At 52.2% G+C, this 24,682-nt stretch overlaps 1 protein-coding gene across 5 annotated transcripts in view; it reads right to left on the reverse strand.

The window, feature by feature from the left end:
* Positions 1 to 15,629, reverse strand: part of AZIN2 (antizyme inhibitor 2) — a 43,104-nt gene extending 27,475 nt beyond the window's left edge. For 2 of the 5 annotated variants that reach the window (XM_087858502.1, XM_087858503.1), the window contains exons 1-4: positions 9,650 to 9,777; positions 9,438 to 9,558; positions 8,587 to 8,759; positions 6,913 to 7,086 (exon numbers count right to left, since the gene is read on the reverse strand). In XM_087858502.1, the coding sequence (XP_087714628.1) occupies positions 6,913 to 7,086; positions 8,587 to 8,691 (279 nt within the window). In that variant the 5' untranslated portion in view covers positions 8,692 to 8,759; positions 9,438 to 9,558; positions 9,650 to 9,777. Of the gene's footprint in view, positions 1 to 6,912; positions 7,087 to 8,586; positions 8,760 to 9,437; positions 9,778 to 12,359; positions 12,911 to 15,583 lie in introns of those variants that run through there. The other 3 variants (XM_087858506.1, XM_087858504.1, XM_045782058.2) reach the window with 3 other exon arrangements.
* Positions 15,630 to 24,682: the final 9,053 nt, after the last annotated feature.

Here is a 24,682-nt window from a genome sequence, read left to right on the forward strand (position 1 = left end):
GAGAATCCATGGTAGATTTATCTGTTTATTACAACTTCCTGGCAGTAAAGCATCTTAGTCTCACAAAACCAGTATATTCATTATAGTAAGGATGGGGTACATTTTCTAATTCACACAAAGACATCATGCAGAGTCATGATAGCCCTAACAATAGGCATCTGATACATTTTCCTGACAGTTTTAATGTTTAAAGACTCTTCCTTGATGGGGGCACCTGAGTGGCTCAGTCGGTTAAGCCTCTGCCTTTGGCTCAGGTCATGATCCTAGAGTCCCTGCTCAGCGGGGAGTCTGCTTCTCCCTCTCTCTCTGCCCCTCCCCCCACCTATGCAAGCTCTCTCTCTCTCTCTCTCTCTCAAATAAATAAATAAATTAAATATTTTTTAAAAAAATCCCTTGATGTGTTGGAAAGTTCACCAGACCAAGAATCTTTTTGACACAGGTCATCCCACACCCTAAGGCCTGCTGTGTGCGTGGCATTGTGCTGGGTGACTCTGGCCAGCCCTTCCCCCCCGAGGGGCCTCCCCTTCCTCATCTTTACAGAACACTGTTCCACCAGATTGCTGCATTAATGGCACAGACAATGGTGATGAGGAGAGCAACCATTGTCACTGGGCACCTACCACAAGCAGGCGCTGAATGAGATGTCAGTAAACTTTTTCTATAAAGGGCCAGAGAGCAACTATTTTAGGCTTGGGCTTGGTGGGCCAGATAGGTTCCTTTTTTTTTTTTTTTTTAAGATTTTGTTTATTTATTTTTAGAGAGGGAGAGAGAGCGCCCGTGTGCTTGTGCGCAAGCCACGAGCAGGGAGAGAGGCAGAGGGGCGGAGAGGGAGGGAGAGGAAGAGAGAATCCAAAGCAGACCCCACACCAGGCACAGAGCCCAATGTGGGGCTCGATCTCACAAGTGCGAGAACATGACCTGAGCCAAAACCAAGAGCCAGGCGCCCAACGGACTAAGCCACCCAGGCGCCCCGGCCACATGGGTTCTGTGACATCCACGCAACACCAAAGCAGCCAGAGACCGCGCATAAGTGAACGAGCGTGGCGGTGGTCCAGTAGAACTCGGCAGAAGCAGGCAGGGCCCGGCTCTGGTTAGCCATCCGTTGTTCGCCAGCCCTTGCTTTGGATTCGCTTCTTTATCTACTCCTTACAATAACCCCATCAGAGGGGTACTGGCTCCACTCTAGAGAGAAGGAAACTGGTACTTAGGGAGGCAATGCAGCAGGTAGGAGGCCGAACCAGCTTTCAAACTCAAGGCTGACAATGACAGAGGGCAAGAAATCGAGAGGAAGCCAGTTCTGAAACGCCGTAGGAGACAGAGGGCCACCTTCAGCCATCCTGAGTTTATAATAAGACTCTAATTTTAATGTAGCCCCTTTTCAGCACGGGGCACTGATGTGCCTTATCTCACGGGATGCCTGTAACCATCCTGTGAAGCACACACTGGCCACATTTCACAGAGGGCCACACCGAGTTCAGAGAAGTCCACCTGCCTGCAGAAACACAGCCAGTACGCAGCAGAGTGGGACAGAGCTGGAACTGCTGCCCGCACAGCTGGCTTCCAGGGACCCCGGGTCCGAGTGGATGTGCAAATGTGTTTTTGCTCCCGGCCTCGCCACCTGCGCTAAGAGGAGGAAGCCATGGTGGCAGCCTGGGACTTGTGATTTAGCATGGATTATAAGTACTTACACGGTAACTACTGTTATTCACTGAAGGATTCCCACATGCCAGCCATCGCATTAAATACTTTATATACATTTTTATTTAATCCTCATAATAATTTTATGAGGCAGGAAGCAGGGGCTCAGAGGTGAAGTGACTTGTCCAAAGCCACACAGCTTGTAAATGGCAAAGCTGGGATTCTTTTTTTTTTTTAAGACTATATTTATTTATTGGAGAGAGAGTGAGCGAGAGAGCAGAGCAGAGGGTGTGGCAGAAGGAGAGGGAGAAACAGACTCCCTGCGGAGCAGGGAGCCCAATACGGGGCTCCATCCCAGGACCCCAGGATCATGACCTGAGCCGAAGGCAGATGCTTCACCCATTGAGCCCCTCAGGTGCCCCAAAGCTGGGATTCTAACCCAGGACTGTCTGACTTCAGCACACGAGCTCCTAACGACCGTACTGTGTTGGAGAATTCAACCTCGAGGCTGAGTTGACAAGCGTTTCTTGAGCATTGATTGGGACGCCAGGCTCCGTGACCGGTGCTACAGAAAACAAGTGGTGAGTAGAGCAGACAGAGCCTCTGAGCCCGTGGAGCTTTCGGGCAGTGGGAAACAGGCAAGAACAAAGGAGCATTGAATAATGACGGAGTTACAAACGTGGAAAAGGCACAGGATACTAGAGAGTGGGATGGGGGACCCGGATGTGAGGAGCCAAGGACAGCCTTTCTGAGGGTCAGAAAGTTAAGATGAGCTCCGCAGGAGGACTCGTCCAGGCCCAGAGGGAAGGAAAGAACGTTTCTGGTAGCAGGAGACACTGAGGCAGAATGTGCTCAGCCTGGTCAAGGAAGTGGCCTGGGCGGGGGGAGCATGGTGGGGATGACAGGGTTGCAGGGAGGTGGGCAGAGCCAGCAGGGAGACCAAGAGGGTTGGTGTGGGGCTGTATTTTATCCTGCGAGCCAAGGGAATCCGTTGGAAGGGTTTCAAGGAGGGAAACGGCACGGTCAGATTTGCACTTTAACTCTGGCTACCGTGTGAACGCGGACTCAGGAAGGGCCGAGAGGATTCTGCGGGGACTGGTCGCAATCGGCCAGGGCGAGGGAACAGATGGGGGAGAGGTATTTTGGGAGCAGGCTGGCAAGCCTGGTGGTGGCTGGCTCGTGGGGCTGTCTGACTCCACGCCCCGCAGGCCAAGCAGCCCCGTTCTAAGGGAAGTTGGTGAGAGCTTTGGAACACACTGGGTTCCAGGCATCCTGTGGTATCCAGGCAGCCGCTGGAGATGCAAGGTCTGGGCTGGCTGGAGATCAAAATGTGGGAGGCGGCGGCATACTGATGGTATTTACAGCGGTGGGAGGAGATGAAATTCCCTAAGAGGAGGGACAGTTTACGAGAGAAAGGGAGCCTGAGACAGAATCCAGAGGAGCTCTCCCACCGAGAGAGGGAAGTCGGGCACCCAGGACCTGCGGAGAGGGGAGGAAGTAGGACACATCTAGAAGAGGGGGAACAGGGGCGCCTGGGTGGCACAGCGGTTAAGCGTCTGCCTTCGGCTCAGGGCGTGATCCCGGCGTTATGGCATCGAGCCCCACATCAGGCTCCTCTGCTATGAGCCTGCTTCTTCCTCTCCCACTCCCCCTGCTTGTGTTCCCTCTCTCGCTGGCTGTCTCTATCTCTGTCGAATAAATTTTAAAAATCTTTAAAAAAAAATAGAAGAGGGGGAACAACACATAGATCATATATTCTTGTCACAGCAAACCTTGTCTTACAACTCGTGTCTGTACAGAAAGAGGGTGTGAACTCTCACAGGTGCCCGGGGAGGTGTGGGGGATGGGGGCAGGTGCAGAGCAGCGCTCCTGTTCAGCTCATTTACTCCTGAAGTCTTTAAAACGAGGAGCATAGGTTATTGTTGAGAGTTTTTAAAAAAGAATCTGTCACCAATGGGGAGTTGCTCTTCAGTGGGTATAAAATTCCTATTCTGCAAGATGAAGGGCGTCCTAGCGATCTGCAGAACCGTGTTTATAGTCAACCATCCTGTGCTGTACACTTAAAAATATGTTAAGAGGGTAGATCTCATGGTAAGTGTTTTTTTTTTAAGATTTTATTTATTTGCAAGAGAGAGAGGGCACGCGTGCATGCACAAGCAAGGGGAGCAGCAGAGGAAGAGGGAGAAGCAGACTCCCCACTGAGTGGGGAGCCCGTTGCGGGACTTGATCCCAGGACCCTGAGATCATGACCTGAGCCAAAGGGTGACGCTTCACTGACCGAGCCACCCCGGCGCCCCTCACATTAAGTGTTCTTACCACAAAAACAAACAGTTAACTGTGTTGCGTGTTGTTGAGAGTCTGGATAATAAGAGGACCAAGGAGTGTCCCTGACAAGGTCTAAATGCAACCACATGGACAGATCTCCAACACCTGCCGAGTTTAAAGCTATTGCGACACAGTATCCACCATACAAATCTTTTATATTTTGTACATTTTCTATGGATCGTATTTGTACGTATTTTTTAAACACCATATACCCACCAAACTCAAAGTCAGAATGGTGATTACCTCTGGAGACATAAAGCTGATGGCCTACGTGTGTGTGTGTGAGTGAATCAATGTATTCTTTGAATAATTCAAAATGCATGTTTAAAATCAAGTGCTTACTGAATCTTGGAGATCGCTGGGGACGTTGGTAAGAGATTCCTCAGAGTAGTGAGAGTGGAAATGGGGGCGCATGGCTCAGATGCAGGGGCTAAGGGAAAGAGCCAGGTGCATGCAGACAGGCGAGTGTAGACAGCTCTGTTTGAAGCATGGAACTGGGCAAGGGGGTGGTGTGGAGTCCCAGGAAGGCTTTTTAAGATGGGAGGATGCTGATAGAGACAAGAGAAGGCAGTATGGGGGCAGGGGAGGTGACATAAGGTCCTTGGGAAGGTGGGTGGTTGGACCAGAGCCCTGCAAGGCATGGCCTGTGTCCTTGACCTGTCCGTGACATGTACACCCAGCCCCCCTACACACACACACACACACACACACACACACACACACACACACACACACACACACGGCTCTAGGTCAATGTTGACCAAGGCGTGGTGATGTTAAGCGTTGTCACTGATGATGGCCAACCAGAAGAGGGCAGCCTCGGCCTTTCAAGAAAAGCTGTGTGTCCCCGCTCCACCTCTCAGTGAGCGTGACTGTCACACCTACAGGGAGGGGGCCCGTGGCCTCTCTCGGCCCTGAGGGTTAGCAAAGTCACCCGCTGGGGCCCAGCTCTGCCATCCCCTCCCCAAGGACAATGGAAACATGCAGCGAGAGAGCAGGAGACGCCCTGCCGCTGGCCCTACTCACGTGGCCACTTCCCAGCCAGTCGTTCACCCCCTGCACCCCCTTGCCGGTCTGTTAAATGCTTCCTCACGGGGCTGTTGTCAGAATCAGGGTAGTAATAATTACCTCACAGGGTTGTGGCGAGAATAAAATGAGATCATATACAGAAAACACTCGGCAAAGTGCCTGGCAGGACAGAAGCTCTCAGCAACAGTACGTGCTTTCAATGTCCCCGAGGACAGCAAGGTCTTTCTAAGCCCTAACACCCTCTAACTCTGCTCTCTGGAGGCCAGCGCTGAGGCCAGGCGGCTAAGCACAGTGCCCCACCTCTGGCTTTCCAGGGGGTCTGGGTCCTGTTCTTCACCCCTAGACCAAGAAGCCTGGAAAAGAAGCCCCTTCCTCTGCTCCCAGAGCAGAGCCCCTGCTTGCCCGCAGGGGGACGTCCAGGCTGGGCTACCAGCAAGCTGCACGCAGGTGGCCCCCAGTCTCCTCGATTGTAAAATGGCGATCTCTCTCCCGGGCTTGACGGGAGACACGCATGAAGCTCGGTGTGCAGAGCAAGAGCTAATGCAGAGGGGCTTTGCGGTGACAACAGGGAGAGACTCACCTATCACTAAGAGCATTGTCGTCTTTGAGAAAGGTTAACCTGCACCATCCCACCATGGTGCACACCTCTTTCCCACCCAGAATCCCTCCACCTCTGTCATCCTGCCCAGGCTAGCTCTCCTCCTTTCTGCTCCAGGGTCCCTTTCTAGAATCCTCTTCACAACACCCAACCATACCCCGAACCAGGATTTCAAAGGAGTTCCCCTCAAAGCAATCATGACTAACCATTAACAAAATACCAGGAATGACAATATCATGAAGCAACGCCCACCAGCTTTGTTCTCACCTCAGGGCCCTTGCACTTGCTGTCCCCTCTGCCTGAAAGCTCCCCCCCCCCCCCCCCCCCAGTTATCCACCTGGCTTGATCCTTTGCTTCCTTCAGGTCTGTATTCAAATTTCAGCGAAGCCTTCCCTGGCCAAACTACATAAAAGCACAGTCCTCCTTCCCAACATTCCCTACTTCCCTTCCCCACTTTAAATTTCTCCCTAGCATTGACCATCTAAAATTAGATAGCTTTTCATCGTTTAACTTGTTCGTTTTTTAGAAAGCAAGTTCCGTGAAAGAAGAGCCTTTTGGGTTTGGTTTGGTTGGGTCACTTGCTAAATCCCCACCTGGGATAGTATTTGCTCCCTACTAGATGCTAAAAAAGGTTTGCTTAATGAACGCATATGTCCAAAGCTATACTCTGAGGAAACTTTATAAGCTTGAAGGCTTTCATCAACTAAGAACAGGATGAAAATAGATGAGCGAAGCATTCAACTCCAAGACCACAGAGCCTGTCTTAACACTGTATTGCCAGCCCTAGTTACACGCTGACCCACACACTGGAGTGCAACGAATAGAGAATAATAGTAAATAAGCAAAGTAAGTCTAGAGAGAGCAGGAGAGAAATCAAGATGACTGCGTTAATCTCATTAGAGAGGCAGCAAAATTGGCAACACAACAGAATTCTCAAAGGATTAGTTGAGAAAATGTAGTGTCGCACATTATCAAGACTATAAAAGAAAAAAAACCGATGATAAGAAGGTATTTTTGTCTTGTTTTGTCTTGTTTTAGTTAGAAGAATACCACGTATAGCTCTATGCCAAGAAGCTTGAAAATCTCCATTAAAAAGGTGTCCCATCTACCCAGAGACACACACAGTTCCCATTTAGAACTTCCATGCCTGTTTCTCCCTCCCTCATCCCTTCAACCCCCCTCCCAAGTAGGTGGCCCCGTCCCAGGGGGCAGGGGCCAATGGCAAGTCACCCCGTTTCCCCAGGGCCCACCGGCAGCACCCCACCTCGTGCGTGCTAAGCAGGCAGCGAGGGTCAATGTGCCAGCGCGGGGCAGGGGCTCACCTTGTTGGCACAGCTGAAGCCCAGCCCCAGCTCGGCCAGGACCTTCAGCACACCTGGGCTGCTGTTGCACTTGACCGTGTAAAAGGGCCGGACTCGTGGCAGGCACTTTAGGAAGCAGAAGTGCTTCCTCACCACAGCACCCAGGTCGGCCACGAAGAAGGCAGCGACATCACCCTGTGCAAGAAGAGAGAATGTGAGACCCCGCTCGGCTCCCTCCTGGTGCATGCCATCTGCCGTCCTCCCGGGCACCTGCCCCAAGCCCGGCTCTGGCCACCAAGCCACCCGGCTCTCCGATTCTCTGGACAGAAGGCCGACTCCTCAGTCTGCACTGGGGGTTCTGTGATCTGGCTCCAGCCCCTCTCCTCACCGCAACTCAAGTTTCAGCATTTTCTGGAGCATTTTCCCACCTCCAAGCTCTTGTTCCCACCATGCCCTTCGCACAGAATACCTTTGACCCCCCTCGGGTCTGGCAAATTCCCAGTCTCCCTTCAAGTACCTCCCTGAAACAATAAGGCAACTCTGTCTTTAATGCTCTCACTGCATTTTTGCACACGCTTTCAAGTATCGGAGCTGTATATGCATTCGTCTTCTCCAGAAAAAGATAGATTCCTTGCAGGCCAAAGCTACGGCCTGCAGCCCACGGCCTTCCACACGTTGGTTCTCGCTGAAGCCTTGCGAGAGTCCCACTGCCGTTGCGACCCATGCCTATGAACAACCGGTCATCACAGATTTGCAGAGGACAAAACATGTACGAGGCTCTGGGTGAGACAGCATTACTTTAGCCCTCGCTGGAACTCAGTTTCCCTTTTATGCTACACTTTTTTCCTGAAGCCCACTTGGTGTCAGACATGATACTAAGCAACAGAGGTGACCAGACAGGGCTCTAGCCCTGAAGGCGCTTGGGTCTTAAAGACAACCAACCCTTTGAGCAATGACAGGCCCGTTCGATAAATGCTCCGCAGGCGTTCCCCCACAATGCAGCGGAGGCCACAGAGAAAAGGAAATACAAAATCGGCCTGGTAGATTAGGACAAAGTGACACTGATGAGTAATGAGGAAGGACAGAAATAGGTAAGAGCAAGAGAGGCCGGCGGAAGGGCAGTCCAGGCAGAGGGAACAGCCTGGGCAGAGGGGCGATAACAGCACGTGGCGTCATTGGGAAACAGCAGCGGTTCGGCTCAGATGGAGCATGGTCTACTGTGGGCAACGCCGGGAGCGGGGCTGTAAAGGCCGAGACCCTGCAGGTGGTGGGGAACCGCCAGACAGTTTTGAGTTGGAGTGTGGCTGTGATCAAGTCGGGCCGGTGGGATGAGGCAGGGAGGAGGTTAGCAGACCCCTGGAGAGATGAGGTCTGAGCTACAAAGCCAGGGCCCAGCAGAGCAGCCCGGCGGGTGGTGTGAGGAGCTTGGTGGTGCCCTGATGAGGGGGGAAGCCGGATTCCCAGGTTTCTGACCTAGCGGGCTGGGTAGACGGTGGTTCATCAGGGCTGGGCAGGAAGGAAGGGCAAAGTTCGGGGCAGAAACAAGGAAATGGGGGTCCTATGAGCCCGTCTCTGGGCAACAGCAAGGACTGAACGCCAAATATGAGGGAAGAAGAGGACCAGAGGAGTCCGTCCAGAGAAGCAGCTGGGCCTGCACCGGGAACCAGAGACCCACCCCTACTCCCAGTCCCTCACCGCGGTGGCCTGTGAGGCCCCCAGAGTGAGCTCCTCCAACAGGTCTCGGGTGCTGAAGCCCTCCTCCACCATCACAAAGTCTGTTTCGCTCAAGTAGCCAGCCATGCCGAGGAGGAGGAGCCGATGGGCTGGATGGGGCCGCCGCCCCGCCGCCTTAGAAAGTATGCAACACACTGCGGGGGGGGAAGGGGGGATAAAGTGAGGGGGCCCGCTGGAGGGCTGCTCTCCGCTGCCCCTCTGACCTCCCCAAGCCGGGGCGCCCAGTCCTGTCACACCCCGCCTCCAGCACAAGCCTGGGGAGCTTAGGTCCCCTGAGAAGGGTGGGGACTGTCAAGAATCCTGGACTGGGGCAAGGCATAATAGGCCTAGATGTCACGCCTCTCCGAGCCTCAGTTTCCCCATTTGTAAAATGGATGGATTATTTTGGAGCTCTTTTCCAGTTACGAAATTCGGGTTTTAGCAAAAAGGGAAAGAACGAGAGGGAGCAGGAAAGCCAAGAAGCTCCGGTGGGGAAGTTTTCAGGGGACCCTCAGTCTTGACCACGCCCAACTAAAGAGGCTGGGAGTGGCCCCACCAAGGGGTCTCAGCCCCAGAGCAGGAGCTTAGGTTCTAGTCCGCCCTCCGCTCCGTGACCTTGGGTACGCCCTGTCCCCTCTCCGAGCCTCAGTTTCACCGTTTGTAAATGGGGGGTGGGGGCGGGCAGGTCCTGAAGTGCCAGGATTCTAAGCGTGCATGGGGCCACATGGTGGGTAGGGGTCGCGGGCTCCCGGGCGGGAACCGAAGGCTGAGGTTCTGCCCGGGTGAGCCCTCCCGAGTGCAGGGCCGAGGACCCGCCCCCCACACCCCCTTACCAAGCCCCGTCCTCCTTCGCGGGGGCCAGAGCCAGGCGCGCTGCTAGGGGGGGTCGCCGGTGACCTCGAAACTTGTGCAACACCCCAAGGAGGAGTGGCAGTTGCGGAGCCGAGGCCCCTGCTGAGAGGAGGCAAGGGGGCCGGGGGCAGGTCAGCACTGGAGCCGAGGGCGCCCGCCCCCGGAGGCTCCCCAAGCCACTCCCCGCACTCGCCTTAAAACGCATTTACACGGCTTCGGCCCATAGGTCTCCCCAGCGAGTGAATCGGATCCTCCGCGCCTCCGCTCGCCCGCTCCCCCCGGCTCGGGCCCCGCGGCCTGCGCCCCGCCCGCCCAGCAGCCACCTAACCCCACGCCCCGCCTGCCGCCTGCCGCCCGCTTATATATGCCCCGCCCAGGCCCCGCCCCCTGGCGCCCAGGCCCCGCCCCACTCGGGGCCCCTCCGTAGCCCTGGCAACCGGGTGCCGCCATCCCATTGGTCGATTCCGACATAAAGCATTCAGCTGTGCCACCCTGCTCGGCAAACCTGAGTAAGCTTCAATCCCCCCAGCCGGAGGGCTCCGCGGCTACCCCACGCTGGGAAACGGTAACTGCAGAGCCGCCTCCTCAGAATCCCGAGCGCCTACACGCTGGGAAGCTTAGGTCCTGGATCTTGGATCTTAGCGAGCGGACAGAAAGCCAGGAGGTTTCCTACTTGCTCCGGGAAATCTCTGACTACCTCCACTCCCGGGTGCCTCTCTCCTCTACTCTGGTGATCTGCTCATTCATCCCTCAAAGCCCAAGTCAAATGTCATCTCCTTGTGTTACTTTTCTAATAAAATCCTTCTTATTTAATTATCTCTCCCAGCGTCTTCTCTGATTCCTCCAACTCAAAACCCAGCTAAAATGTCTTCAGAGATGTGACTTTCCCAGTTCAGGGCAATCTCTCCCCTCCCTTCATCCCACCTTCTTTTTCTTTTTCTTTTTTTTTTTTTAAGATTTTATTTATTTATTTAACAGAGAGAGACAGCCATCGAGAGAGGGAACACAAGCAGGGGGAGTGGGGAGAGAGGGAACACAAGCAGGGGGAGTGGGAGAGAAAGAAGCAGGCTCCCAGTGGGAGAGCCTGACGTGGGGCTGGATCCCATCCCAGAACTCCAGGATCTCGCCCTGAGCGGAAGGCAGACGCTTAACGACTAAGCCACTCAGGTGCCCCCATCCCACCTTCTGAATCCGGCAAACTCCTACTCGCCTTCGAATAAAATGGCTCTTCCAAGATGCATTCTCTGACTTCCTCAACTCAAAGCATTTTTTCTCTTCTACACCTGACAAACTCCTGCTCTCCTATCAAAGTACAGCATAATGTCACCTTCCCTGTTGAGTGTCCCATGACTTTCCTAGCCCGGAGGGACAATGGAACTCACAGCAGTTACATCTGTGGGGACTCCTCACTCATTTGGCTCTTGTTACCCAGAGCATGAGATTCCTGTTATTGCTTTGCACTTCTTGTTTGGTTACCTTTCCCAGCTATTCTGTGAGCTCCCAAGGGCAGGAACTGAGCGCCTGACTCCTCCGAGTGCTCAGTGCGTGGCATAAACAAGAGAGCTAAACACGATTCTGTGTGTTACTCAAAAGCTAATTCAAAAGTTCATCTGAAACAGTGATCATACAAGAATAGCTGAGACATTCTCTAAAAAAGAAAGAAAGAAAGAAAGAAAGAAAGAAAGAAAGAAAGAAAGAAAGGACTTCTTCCACCAGATATCAAAATATTTTCTAAAGCTATAGTCTTTAAAACATCATGGTGCTGTGCAGGAAGAGACAGCAGTAAAACAGAACGGAGTCTAGAACAGTCTCATGCATATTGGAGAATTTGATAGGTAATGGGGGCAGCATTTCAAATCAGTGGGGCCAAAGGGCTCTTTAGTCTCACATATGTGTTCATGTTCTCTGTCAGGCTGTAGGCTTCTTGAAAGCCAGAGGCAGTTCTCGTCCTGCCTCAGTATCTCCCTAGGGCACCATGCACAGCCTAATCGGACGGTACTCAGCATACATACGGTGTAGACCATGGGAGTATGGAAGAGCCATTTTTTGCTCCGCACTCAGCCTGGACACATGACCCCTGGGTGTCCTCGGTGGGGTCATCCTGCTCAGACCAAGGTTCCCTCTGCCTGGCTTGGTTTTCCTGCTGTGAACTGAGAGGGTTCAGACTGAATGAATTTTCTAGGCCCTTCTGCCTGGACCCATCTTGCTTTCTGTGCATTGGAGCAGACTGTCAGAGGCAGTCCTCTTTACAGGATGGGTCATTTGCAGGTCCTTGCAGGTCCATGCTTTGAGCCGTTTGCAGTCATTTGCACCATAATATGAATTAGTGACTGAGGTCTTCCTGAAACTAACATCTACTGGTTGGGAGGGGGTAGACCAACATAGCTATGGCAGAAACCTCAAGATAAGATGGCAGGAAGAGAAGAGTAGGGGCGCTCAAACAAACTGGCTTTATTATTTTTTTTAATTATTCTTTGAGCTGGCTGTATTTGGATGCCATGGTCTAAATTTGCCTCACCAGCTCTTTTCATCACCTGGTACATAGTTTAGTGCACAGTGGGCACATTCATATTCTTACTGAATGAATCAAAAAAGGTAAGAAGAAACAAGCCCAATCCACTCTGTCTATTCGAAATTTGTCAAGGGTTAGTAGTCAGAGTAGAAAAATCCATAACCCTGGACTGGATACAGATAAGCTGTGGATTTATCTTTTTCCCTCCTGGATATGTGATGTCACTGAATCTCCATGACAACCCTACGTCATAGGGGCTATAATTGTTCCCATTTTATAGATGACGAATCTGAAACGCAGAGAAGTTCGGTAACCTGCCCAGGGTTACATAGCAAGTAAAGGGGGAGTCCAGATTTGAACCCATACATCCCAATTCAGCCCTTATGCTTACCTGCCAACCAGTGCCTGAGCGTTTGGGCCCCAGCTCAACAAAAGTCACCCAGTCATCCTGCTGGCGTCCAGACCAGAGGCTGGTGGTTCCTCTTCCGCCAGTCTCCTGTACCGCTGGTATCCACGCACAGCCCTCAAAAGCATGTTGCTGAAGCAGGACCAAGAGCCTCTATCTCCGGCCAGGATCGTGTCAGGCAATTTCAACCCATTCTTCCTAAACCAATCGTAATTATAGTCACAACCACCGCAAAAATATAAATGCCTTATGTGTGTAGAGAACTGGAGAGTTTGCAAAATACTTTCTGGTTCATCATTTCATTCAGGCTCCCCAGTGCTTCACAGGATCGGACACCGCTTCAATTCAAGCTTGGCTGAGGAAAATAAAAGGTCAAAACTCACAAAGCAGGGGCGCCTGGGTGGCTCAGTGGGTTAAGCGTCTGCCTTCAGCTCAGGTCGTGATCCCGGGGTCCTGAGATCGAGCTCCTTGCTCAGCGGGGAGTCTGCTTCCTCCTCTGCCTCTGCCTGCTGCTCCCCTGCTCGTGCTCTCTCTCTCTGACAAATAAAGAAATAAAGTCTTAAAAAAAAACACAAAACCTCACAAAGCCATCAACAAACTCAGGTTTATTCTGCTATGTCTATAGTGTAGCCTGGGAAGTGGGTAGTCCAAGCTGGCATGACCTTCTACAAGGTCGTCAGGAACCAAGGCTCCTCCCCTCTTTCAACTCTGCCATCCTCAGCTCCGGCCGTTAGCCTCATGGCCCAGAATGGCTGCTGGAGCATTCCCAGGGCGAACATTGAACCCCTATGCCCAGAAAAATTGTTCCCGCTCGGTATCCTTTCTGACCGATCGTCTCCATCTCCATGCGACTGTTACCGACGTTAAACACCAGCGCTGCACACTGCAGTCATCAGGAGAGTTCGCTCAGGCAGCCGTCACCAGATTGCACATTTGTTAACTTCCTAAAGCTGCTGTGCCAAAGTACCAAAGACCGGCTGGCCTGAAACAACCGATGTTGATTGTCACGGTTCTGGAGGCTGCAAGTCCCGAATCAAGGTGTCAGCCGCGCCAGGCTCTCTGATGGTCTTTAGGGAGAATCTTCCCCCGCTCACCTGGCTGTCTTCTCCCTGCATCTTCACATCATCTTCCCTGTGTATGTATCTGATTCTGTGTCCAAATTTCCCCTTTTAATAAGGACTCCAGTCATACTGGGGAGGACTCACCCAAATTACCTCATTTGAACTTGATTACCTATGTAAAGACCCTGTTTTCTTTCTTTTTTCTTTTTTTTTAAAGATTTTATTTATTTGGGCTACCTGGCTGGCTCAGTCGGTTAAGTGCCTGCCTTGGGCTCAAGTCATGATCCCAGAGTCCTGGATGGAGTCCTGCATTGGGCTCCCTGCTGAGCAGGGAGCCTGCTTCTCCCTCTGCCCCTGCCCACCCCCATGCTCACTCTCTCTCTCTCTCTCAAAAAATAAATAAATAAATAAAATCTTTTTTTTTTTAAAGGACCCTGGGATCATGACCTGAGCAGAAAGCAGATACTTAACCAACTAAACCACCAAGATGCCCCTGTTAGTCCCATTTTACAGATGACAAAATTGGGATTAAATCCTTTGTCTAAGATCCCACGGCTAGTGAGTAACAGAGCTGGGACCTTACTCTGGTCCGGCAAACTTGATGCCTATGAGCTAGGCCCTGGGAGTGGAGCAGGAAGCCAGAACAACGAAGGCGAAGACCAGGCCAAGAGCAAACAACAGGAGACCCAAGAGAGGCTGGAACTGAGAGTCAGACACAAGACGAACTGGCAGAAAGGGCACGAACTGCAAACTCCCAGGAGGCATCAGTGCGATGGAGACTTTGAAGCAACCAGAAGCTGGAAGCAGCCGGAGGCGTGGCAAGGTCAGAGCCAGCTTCAGGTTAAGGATGGAAACGAATAACACCGGCAGCCGCCATGGATTGAGCGTCTTCTAGGCCCCGGGCACGGTATCACGTGCTTACTGATGGTCATGGCTGACAGCGCCAGAGTCCTGGCCATCGCGCGGCCTCTTAGCCGCCCTATGCGGTGTGGGCTGTTGGTGTTATGGGGGAGGCAGCACGCAGGAGAGGCTAGCCGCCCCAAGGTCACACAGCGTGAGTGTGGCACCACCGGCTACATACATTTCCTCCGTCCTCACAACAAGCCTGCAAGGTGAGAATTATTACTCTCACTTCACGATGGACGCATCTGAAGCCCAGAGAGGCCAAGTGATTTTCCCAAGACCACACAGCTGGCAGACGGCAGAGCCTGGACACCTCAGAGCTGTCGGTGAGGGGATTGGAGTGGTGTAGCCCAGTGTCATGTGGGAGCAGACCTTGGACCCCAACCCTGGGAACCCAGAATTCTAGTTATTAGTGAGGTGCCTGGGTCCCCTGACACAAAGGCAGGCGGGACAGAGGTCCAGGACGAGGCACTGAGGAGGCGAAGTTCGAGGGTGTTGACCGAATGCGGGATGATTGTCACACCCCTGCCCTAGACGGGTGAGGTGCTGAGATGCCGAATTTGGTAGCCTGGATCTCTTTATGTTACTCCCACTCTCTTTTAGGGGGAACATGAGTGTGAAAAAATAGTAATAGTAGAATAGAAAAAATAGTAATAGTGTGAAAAAATAGTAATAATTCCACAATTAAGGAATGCACACACTCTCTCTCAAGCCAGACCTGAGTCATTTCTGACAAATGTGATAGGAAAACAATAACAACCAAATAAAAACGACTCAGTTGAAAATTCTCCCTTCCTCCAGCTGCCGTCCCTGGAGCCACTGGGAGGGGACGGAAAAGGCCGTGGCCTCTCCCGCCTTCTCCAGTGGCTTTTGCCTAGTGCCTGGTACGTGCTTTCACAAATGCATCCTACACAGTAGCAATTAGTGTTATTACCCTGAGCCAGGAGGCCAGAGGAGAAAATCCAGAAATGTATCAGAAGGACACTGCTGGGGCAGGGTGGGAGAAGCAGCCCCACAAGAGGTTTGTCTGGCGACCTGGGCCGAGGGACACCCAGCAGGGGTCAGAGGCTCAGGGAGAGTCAGCCCAGCGTGAGGGGGTGGGTGGTGGAATTCCATTCCACTCCCCAAGAAAATGGGACTGAGGCTCCTGTGCTGAGCACTGAGTCATACAAGCCCGACCCAAGCTGGGCCTCTTTCTAAATTACTGTAGTAGTCATGTTCTCCTCTGGAAAACTGCTCACTCACCCCCAGGAAGAGTGGAGCCAGGCAGCCATGTCCGTACCTCAGGGCGCTCTGCTCCCCTCCCCCACTGCTGACTAAACATCCCCACATCCTTAGGCCTCCAGTGAACGCACCAATCAGAGACACAGAGACTGTGCCCACGTGATAGGTCAGAGCCAGAGTCAATGGAATCCACTCTAGAGGGAGCCAGAGGCTTCTAGTCACACCTCATGTCTGGGAGAGACTGGGTCCTTCACAGAGGTCACATAGCTGAGTCCTTAATGACATGGACACTAGGCCTCCTGCCCTTGAAAGGCACAGTGTCACTTCCTCTGCATTCTGTTGGCTAAAGCGGGTCATGGAGCTGTCCCAGATTCAATGTGGGATGAGGCTGGTTCATTGGGGCCATCTTGGGAGACTAGCTGTCCCAAGAGCCATCTAGTCTCTGTACTGCCCACTGCCCCAACTCTGAGTCGTGCTCGTCATCTCTAGCCTGGAGGTCTGCAATAATTTTCCAAGTAATCTTCCTGTACTACTCTCCTTTCATGTCCATCTAGTCCCCACACAGCCCCCAGAGTGTTATTAAAATGCAAATAATGTCAAAATGCAAATTAAGTCAGTCCCCATTTCAAACGCTGCCAGACTCCCCTGTCACTAGTGGGATCAAGTCCCTGATCCTTGACAACCCCTGGGAGGCTGTCTGTGAGGGACCCAGGTCCAGCCTCCTCCCTGCCCAGCTCCTCACTCTCCCTGCCACCACCACACCCACTGTCCCAGAGCTCCTCCAACCCGCTTCGCCCCGTTCGTTCCTGGGGCCTTCACGTTCGCTGGTCCCTCCTCCTGGAACATCTTCCCCACCTCCCCACCTGCCCCACTGCTGCTCGTCCTCCAGGTCCCTGCGTAAATGCCCTTTCCCCAGAGAGGCTGTCCCAGCCACTTGGGACCAGTCAACACATTTTTTTCTTGTGACTAAGAAAAAATCCCACTCACACTGGCTCAAGCAAAAAGGGAATTTCTTTTTGCCTCACGTACGGAAGCCACTGGCGGGTAAAAATTCAGATGCAGACTTCGCTTCAGATCTCAGCTCTGCCTTCCTCGGGACTGGTTTCCTCCTCGGGGGGGCTCTTACCCCACCATCAGCCCTGGACCCCAAGACTGTCTCCTCGGCCCTGTTTCTGATCGGCTGGGCCTGGGTCCAGAGCCATCCCTCTCCCCCAGATGGGAAATGGGATCAATATGGAAGGCGCGTGGGGAAGGGTGCTTCCCCAAAGGAAAAATGGGGTGCCGTTACCTGAAGAAGAGGGATGCGTCCTAGACGGGTAAAAACCACCAACGTAGTCCCTTTCTCCCTCTGCTGGCACTCTGAGTGTTCACTTCACACATTCTGACACTCTCTCTCTCTCTCTCTCTCTTTTTAAGTAATTAAGTTATATTTAAGTAATCTCTACACCCAGTGTGAAGCTCGAACTCACAACCCTGAGATCAAGAGTCAGGCTCTCCAGTGAGTGAGCCCACCAGGCGCCCCTCAGGTATTCTTGCCTTAGGATCTTTCCACAGGCTGCTCCCTCTGTCTGGAATGCTTTTCTTCTTCTTTTTTTAAGACTATAAATCCTTCAGGGCGCCTGGTGGCTCAGTCAGTTCAGCATCTGCCTTCGGCTCAGGTCATGATCCCAAAGTGCTGGGATCAAGTCCAGCATCGGACTCCCTGCTCAGGGAATGAATGAAATATTTTTTAAAAAAAGAATAGAATCCTGGGACGCCTGGGTGGCACAGCAGTTAAACGTCTGCCTTCGGCTCAGGGCGTGATCCCGGCATTCTGGGATCGAGCCCCACATCAGGCTCCTCCGCTATGAGCCTGCTTCTTCCTCTCCCACTCCCCCTGCTTGTGTTCCCTTTCTCGCTGGCTGTCTCTACCTCTGTCAAATAAATAAATAAAATATTTAAAAAAATAAAAAATAAAAAAAGAATATAATCCTTTAAAACAATATTTTATTTTGAAAATTCATACAGAAAATTTCTAAAAATAGTACATACCCATCACCCAGATTCCCAAATATTAACATTTTAACACTATCTGTATCATTCTTTTTCTGTGTACATGCATATTTATATATGTGTGTGTACACGTGCGTATTGCGTATCGATCTATATCTCTGTGCCCGTATAATTTATTTTTTTCTGAACTGTGTGAGAGTAAGTTGCAGACGTAATTTCCTAATATATAGCAGTGTGTGTTTTGCTGGGAATGTGCTTTGTCCGGATGTCCATATGGCTCATGTGGATACTGCACGCCTCACCTCCTTCAAATCTTTGGTCAAAAGAAACTTCCTCAAGGAGGCAGACACGATCCCCTTATAAGGATGTCAACCCACTCCCTCCATACACACAGTTTTCACTTCACTCTCGGGTCTTACCCCCTCTTTACTTTTTCTTCTTTTACGACACCTTTCACTTTCGAGGATACATTGGAATTTTTTTTTTAAGATTTTATTTATTTATTTTGACAGACATAGAGACAGCCAGCGAGAGAGGGAACACAAGCAGGGGGAGTGGGAGAGGAAGAAGCAGGATCCCAGCAGAGCAGGGAGCTCGATCCCAGGACCCTGGAATCATGACCTGAGCCGAAGGTAGACGCTTAACAACTGAGCCACCCAGGCGCCCCTGTGATTAGCTTCTAAGGTCCGTGTGGATTCCAGCAGGTACACCTGGATGTGAGGGGTGCTGGAGGGGGATGGAGGAGAATTTCTGGAGTCTTCTCCCCATGGCTGGTGTGGGCTGGGTGCTGTGTGCAGCTGTTCCGTGGCTGGTGCCGTGGGTCGAGATGTGGCCGTGTTCCTGGTGTCTAGACAGAGCTCCAGGCCTCTCAGCTCCCTGTTCTGGAGACTGAGCCCAGAATGCTGAGGCCCAGAAAGGTCTTGGAGGTCCTCCAGAAAGCCAGCTGGGCCAAGAGCACTTCGAAGCTGTTTTCCCCCCATGTTTAGTTTATTGAAATATTGTATTCATCATTTATAGCTGCAGAACAAATAACTCCCGAAATGTCATGGCTTAAAGCAATAAGCATTTATCACCCCACACAACTTCTGAGAGGCAAAATCGGAAGGCAGCTTAGCTGGGGGGCCTGGTTCAGGGTGTCTCATGAGTTTGTGGTCAAGCAGCGAGCCAAGGCTGCAGACACCCGAAGGCTTGAACTGGGACAGAAGGACCCACTGACAGTAAGCTCACTCACTTCGCACTTGGGAGGAGGCTTCAGTTCCTCTGCCACATGCCCTTCTGCACAGGGATGCTCAGCGCACGGCCTCTTCCAGAACAATCCATGAGAGAGAGAGAGAGAGAGAGAGAGACTAGGATGGAAAAGTGGTGTCTTTTATACCCTCATCTCAGCAGTGACTCACCATCCTTCTGCCACATTCTATGGGCCAGAAAGACCAACCTGATACCGTCTAGGGGACAGGGTGTGCACGGGGGTGTGCGCACCGGCTTCACAGGTATAATCTACATAGGAGGAAATTCACAGATCTTAGGCAAACCGCTCTGCTTTAACAAGCAGCTATTCTCATGTGACCCACACTCTTATCGAGGTTTAGGACATGTTCACCACCTCAGAATATTCCTCAGCTTCTGAACACGCCGCACAACATCCTCCCCTCCCGCCTCTTCAGCCGCCCCACCCGCCACTCCAAGCCACTAGTGATCTGGCTTCTATCTCTACGGAATCCGGAGTTTCACCTGCCCTGGAGCTTTATAAAGATGGAATCAGTACTCTTTGGTTCGGCATGGCGGTTCTGAGATTCATCCGTGCTGTTGCTTTTTATCACTGAGTTAGCCACTCTCACCTCTGTGATGCTCGCCCTTATTCAACGTGCCCGTAACCTGACACCGGGCAGTCAACACCTCACATGTCTCCTTCCGGTAGACTGTGACCTGCTCGAGGACAGAGGCTGTATCTCACTTATTTCTGGCTCCCCAGCACGAGCTCAGGGCCTGGCAGGCAGTTGGCGCTGGGAACCGTCCCACCCTGGGATCTTGGAGGTGTGGCATGATGGGAAGTAGGAGTCACGGGGAGAGGAGGGGCAGGGCAGGCTGGACACTGGCCAGGGACCTGTTCACTGGAGCCGGAAATCACTCCGAGATCCAGCATCCACAGGTCCCAGAAGCTCAGAGGGCTCTCAGACCAGAGTTTCCAGGACAGAGAGGGGGTTTCAGCCCAACAAATGCAGAGGGGCTGTCAGTCCAGGGCTGTCACCCTGCAGGTCACCCTCTGGCTCCTGAAAAACTCATTAACTGGGGATAGGCCGGAAAAGAAAGTAAAAATGGATTTTCATTTTCTTGTTTCTCCTGCCTTTTCACCCAGCAGCACACCTGACAACTAGCCCAAACCCTCAGGCAGAGTCCAGCCCCTCCCTCTCACACGGCTCACACTGGCCTCACCCTCAGCAGGGCCCTGAGGGGACTAGGGCTAAGGCTCCAATGCCCAGTAGGCTTTCTGGAATCCCAGGGCCCTAGAGCATGGACTTAGAGGTCAGGGCGCCAAGTCCCTGCTCTACCACTTCCAGCTATGTGACCTTGGTCAGATTACTTCCCGCTCTGCAAAAGCAGGAAGTCCTAATTCCCAGCTTATAGATGAGTACAGGACCGACTGAGGGAAACTGGTTAGCATTGTGGCTGGTGGGAAACGGTGGTAGGCCTTGGTGGGAGAAGGGCCAGCTGGGACCTTCCTTGTTTATCTAGAAAGGGAAACAAGCCCCAGAAGCCAGAGCTGAGAAGAAAAGGCGTGCACTACTCTACCTTCCAAGCTCAGAGCATGGCTGCCTCCTCCCAGGGCTTGATAACAAGTGCCACTTCAGCAGGACTGCATTCTTCCAAGGGCTGGAGGTGTGTTGCCAGTAATAAAGCCACGTAGCCCTTTCTTCCTGAGGGGCAGACCAATGGATCGGCTCCTCCCCCTGAGGCAGGTCTCCAACTGTATTTGGTAAAGATGGCCTTCATACCTCTCATCCCACTTGTTCTTCTGCAATGTGCCCTTATCACTCCTCCATCAAGAGAACCAGTTAAATCCCTTCCCCTGGAATCTGGACTAGCCTTAGTGACTCGCCTGTAACAACAGAATACAGCGGAAATTACCCTGCTTGACTTAGAGGCAAGGCCAAAAGGTCTCTTGGAAAGCTTATTCTATGGACACTCCTTCTCGAGGCCCAGCTACTATGTCGTAAGAAGCCATGCCACATGGACAGGCCACGTGTCCGCCCTCCAGAGGACAAGGCCGACAGAGCCTTCGAGCCATGCCACCTAAGGCGCCAGCCACCCAAATGATCCCAACCCCCTGCCATTTGAGTCTTCTCAGCTAAGGGCACGGACATCCTGGAGCAGTGTATCAGTTACCTAATGCTGCATAACAAATGACCCCGAAGTGTAACAGCTTCAAACAACAAACAGTTATCATCTGACAGTTTCTGACAGCCAGGAATCCGAGAGCGGCATACCTGGGTGGTTCTGACTCACACTGTCTCCCGAAGTTGCAGTCTAGCTGTCGGCCAAGGGCTGCAGTCGTCTCAGACTTTCTCTGGGGTCAGAGGAGGCACTTCCAAGCTCCCTCACTTGGCCACTGGCGGGAAGCCTCTGTTCCTCTCCAGACGGGCCTCTCCATGGATGAGTGTCCTAACAACACGACAGCTGGCTTCCCCCCAAGTGATGCCAAAGACAGAGAGGCAGAAACCACAATATTTTTTATAACCTGGACTAGAACTTATAACATACGATCACTTCTGCCATATTCAATTAGCCACACAGACCCATCTTGATACAGAGCGGGAGCGGACTAACGCACAAGGGCATGAGCACTGGGAGGCGTCTCGGAGGCTGCCTACTGCCAGCAGAGTCCAGCCATGCCCCCTGTGTCCTGTCAAATTCTTGGCCCACAGAATCCACGAGGCTGGTAAAATTCGTGGTTGTTTATGCCACAAAGTTCAGGGTGGTCTAGTACACGGCACTAGACAAGTGGAGCAGAGCCCAGAAAATTATTCATCGAGTTTGGGGTACCACTAGAGGGGACTGGCCTCACATTCCCCTGAGTGTCAGCTGAGCCACCGCACTTCTGACCTACCCCCATCCTAACTGAAGTAGGGCAAAGGCACCGGAGAGAGAAGGCCAAAGGGGTGACTGGGTGGCCAGTGGGTGAGAAGAAGAAAGACAGTTTCTGCCCAGGTCCACAGGCCCCAGGACTGGGGCCACAGAGGACAGATGTGATGGGGGCAACAGGCTTGCTGGGGGCAAAGAGGGGACCCCCGAGCCCAGTGGAGGGGAGGTCTTTGTCACTGAGTCCTTTCTCAGTATGGCCTGCGCGGCCCCCAGCCCCACACTCCGTGTCTACAGACAATGAGCTGAGCAGCTGTGACAACAGGACCTCAGCCCCCTCACAAGCAGTGAAGAAGGGGTCTGCTAAGGGCGAGCAAGGGACACCTAAGGAAGTGGGTCCTGTTTTCCTTCTGTTCCTCCCCACCAGAGGGCAGGGAGGAGAGGGCAGACCATGACCACCTCCCCGCTCACCACCAGTCCTGCCTGCTGGGACTTGGAGTCCTGCACGAGATTAACATTTGAAAATAGAAAGACCAAAAAAGATAAAGAAAAGAGGAAGGAGTGAGAGAGAAGGAGGACAAGGAAGAGGAGGAGGGGGAAGAGGAAGGAGGGAGGGAAGGTAGGAAAGAAAGGAGGGAAGGAGGAAGGGAGAGAGGAATTAGAAAGACCAAGTTAATGCCCAAAACAAGAAACTGCATTAATAACTAAAAACCAGCTGGAGGACCAGTTGGTAGCAGTTATTTTTCTAAAAAAAAGAAAAAAATTATTTGATATTTACACCGATTTTTTTTTAAGATTTTATTTATTTATTTGACAGAGAGAACATGAGCAGGGGGAGCAGTAGGCAGAGGGAGAGGGAGAAGAAGGCTCCCTGCAGGGATCAAACCCAGGACCCTGGGATCATGACCTGAGCCGAAAGCAGACGCCCAACCGACTGAGCCACCCAGGTGCCCCGGTATTTACTTTTACATGTTGATATTGCTCAGTCTAGCTAGTTCCAGGAGCCGTTATTATTACTGCTGTCGTCCTTGGCCCCAGCTCTCACCTCCTACATTTACACTCTCATAAGCACTGATTATGTGCTGGTGACAGCGTTGTGAGAAGGACAGAAAATTAGACGTGCATCTGAGTACAGTTGGACACCACGTCCTGGTCCATTCCACCTCCGACTCTCTCCTAAGCCTCTGTCCACCTCCTCCACCCCAGATGCCTCTGCCTTGGGATGATTTCTGTGGCTCTGGTCCCTTGCCATCCAGACCTGCCTCCACCCTTTCCAAGAGCGATCTTTCCAAAAGGCAAATAGGAAGACAGCTGGCTGTTTCCCAGCCTCCATCCTTCCTTTAGTAATAGAGCCTCTGCCTTTGAGCGAAACACATGTCTGCCCAGAATAGAAGCTACATTTCCCAGCATCCTGGCTGCTAGCAGCAGCCATGCGACTGGATTCTGGGTAGTACAATGGGAATGAAAGTGATGTGGGCAAGTCCTGGGTTTGTCTTCCACATCCCTCATGCTTCTCCCTGCTGGCTGAAAGGCAGAAGTGATGGTGGGAGCCGGAGCTGCCCTCTTGGACCACAAGAAGGCAGCTGTGTGTCGAAGACGTCAAAGCAACAAACCGGAAGGAACCAGGGTCCCTCATGACTGTGGGGCCGCAATGCCCACTCTGGCTTACCTATCTGTTTTCACATAAGCAAGAAGTAAGCGTCTATCTCATTTAAGCCATTGTTAGTTTAGCGTCTCTGTGGCAGGACCTCAGCCTGTTTCCCAACTAATAAACGCTCTAGCTGGAAAATCTTGCAAGGGCTCCTACTGTCTTCAGGTAAAGTCCAAGCACCTAAAGCCAGCACCTGAGACCCTTGGAGACGTAGCCCCTCTCAGCCTGGTCTCTCGCCTTATCTGCTGTTCCTCTTTAGTTCAAACTCTCTGCTTTAGTCACGCTAAACTGTTTGCACTTAGCAAATGTGCTAAGCTGATTCATGCTTCCAGCCTTTGCTTTAGCGGTTCCCTCTGCTGGACTATCCTTCCCCCTTCTTTGCTGCTCCTTCCTGCTCATCCTTCAGGACTCTTTTTTTTTTTTTTAAGATTTTATATATTTATTTGACAGAGACAGAGACAGCCAGCGAGAGAGGGAGCACAAGCAGGGGGAGTGGGAGAGGAAGAAGCAGGCTCCCAGCGGAGGAGCCTGATGTGGGGCTCATCCCAGAATGCTGGGATCACGCCCTGAGCCAAAGGCCGACGCCTAACGACTGCGCCACCCAGGCGCCCCATCATCCTTCAGGACTCTTTACTGGAGTCACGTCCTTCATAAAGTTATCCTGGAAGCAGGCCCCTACCCCAGATGAGGTTATTTGCCTTTGCTAGATGCTTCCTTAGCGCTCTGTGTCTATTTCTCTCAGGGCTGTTAGACTATAAACTTTGGGAGGGCAAAGATGGTTGCTGTCTGGTTTGCACTTAATGCCCAGCCCCTAGCATATCAGGAGAGCTCAATGAATACACATTAGATGAATAAATGACTAGATTAGGCAGCCAGGCTCATTTATCACACTCTATCATCGTCACCCTGTGCTCACACTTGTCTCTCTCATTTGAGTTCCCGATCCTGGGACAGCAGAGTTCTGATTGCCAGGCATAGTAGGTGCTCAATAAATGCTGTTCTGGGAACACTTCCAACCCAGTGCCCTCTGTTCTGCATCATCGTTTTCCAACAGAACTTCTGGTTCATTCCACAAGGGTTTCCTCACAGGCGACGTCCAGGGTGCAGCATTTCCCAACAAAGTGTGCATTTGTCACGGCTAACATCTTCTTGGAATACTGGCAGCTTTTATGGAAATCAGCATTTGGCCACAGTGACCTCAAAATAGTAGCTGAAAGTCTTTTCAGATGGCTTGGGCTTAGCCAGTTCTTTAGAAAACCACATCTCAGCGTTGTGGTCTGAGTGGCAAAAGAGCAGGAAGCATGTTGCAAAAATTGGGAAGTGGGTGCCAGGTCAGGTGGGGTTGTGAAGCCCGGAAGGGCGCAGAAGAAGGGGTGCACTGTGGCAGGTAACTGTGTAGG

The sequence above is a fragment of the Ursus americanus genome, chromosome 33 (genome assembly GCF_024610735.1).
Source record: "Ursus americanus isolate L20-20 chromosome 33, mUrsAme1.1.p, whole genome shotgun sequence".
In the NCBI taxonomy this organism is placed as follows: Eukaryota; Metazoa; Chordata; class Mammalia; order Carnivora; family Ursidae; genus Ursus; species Ursus americanus.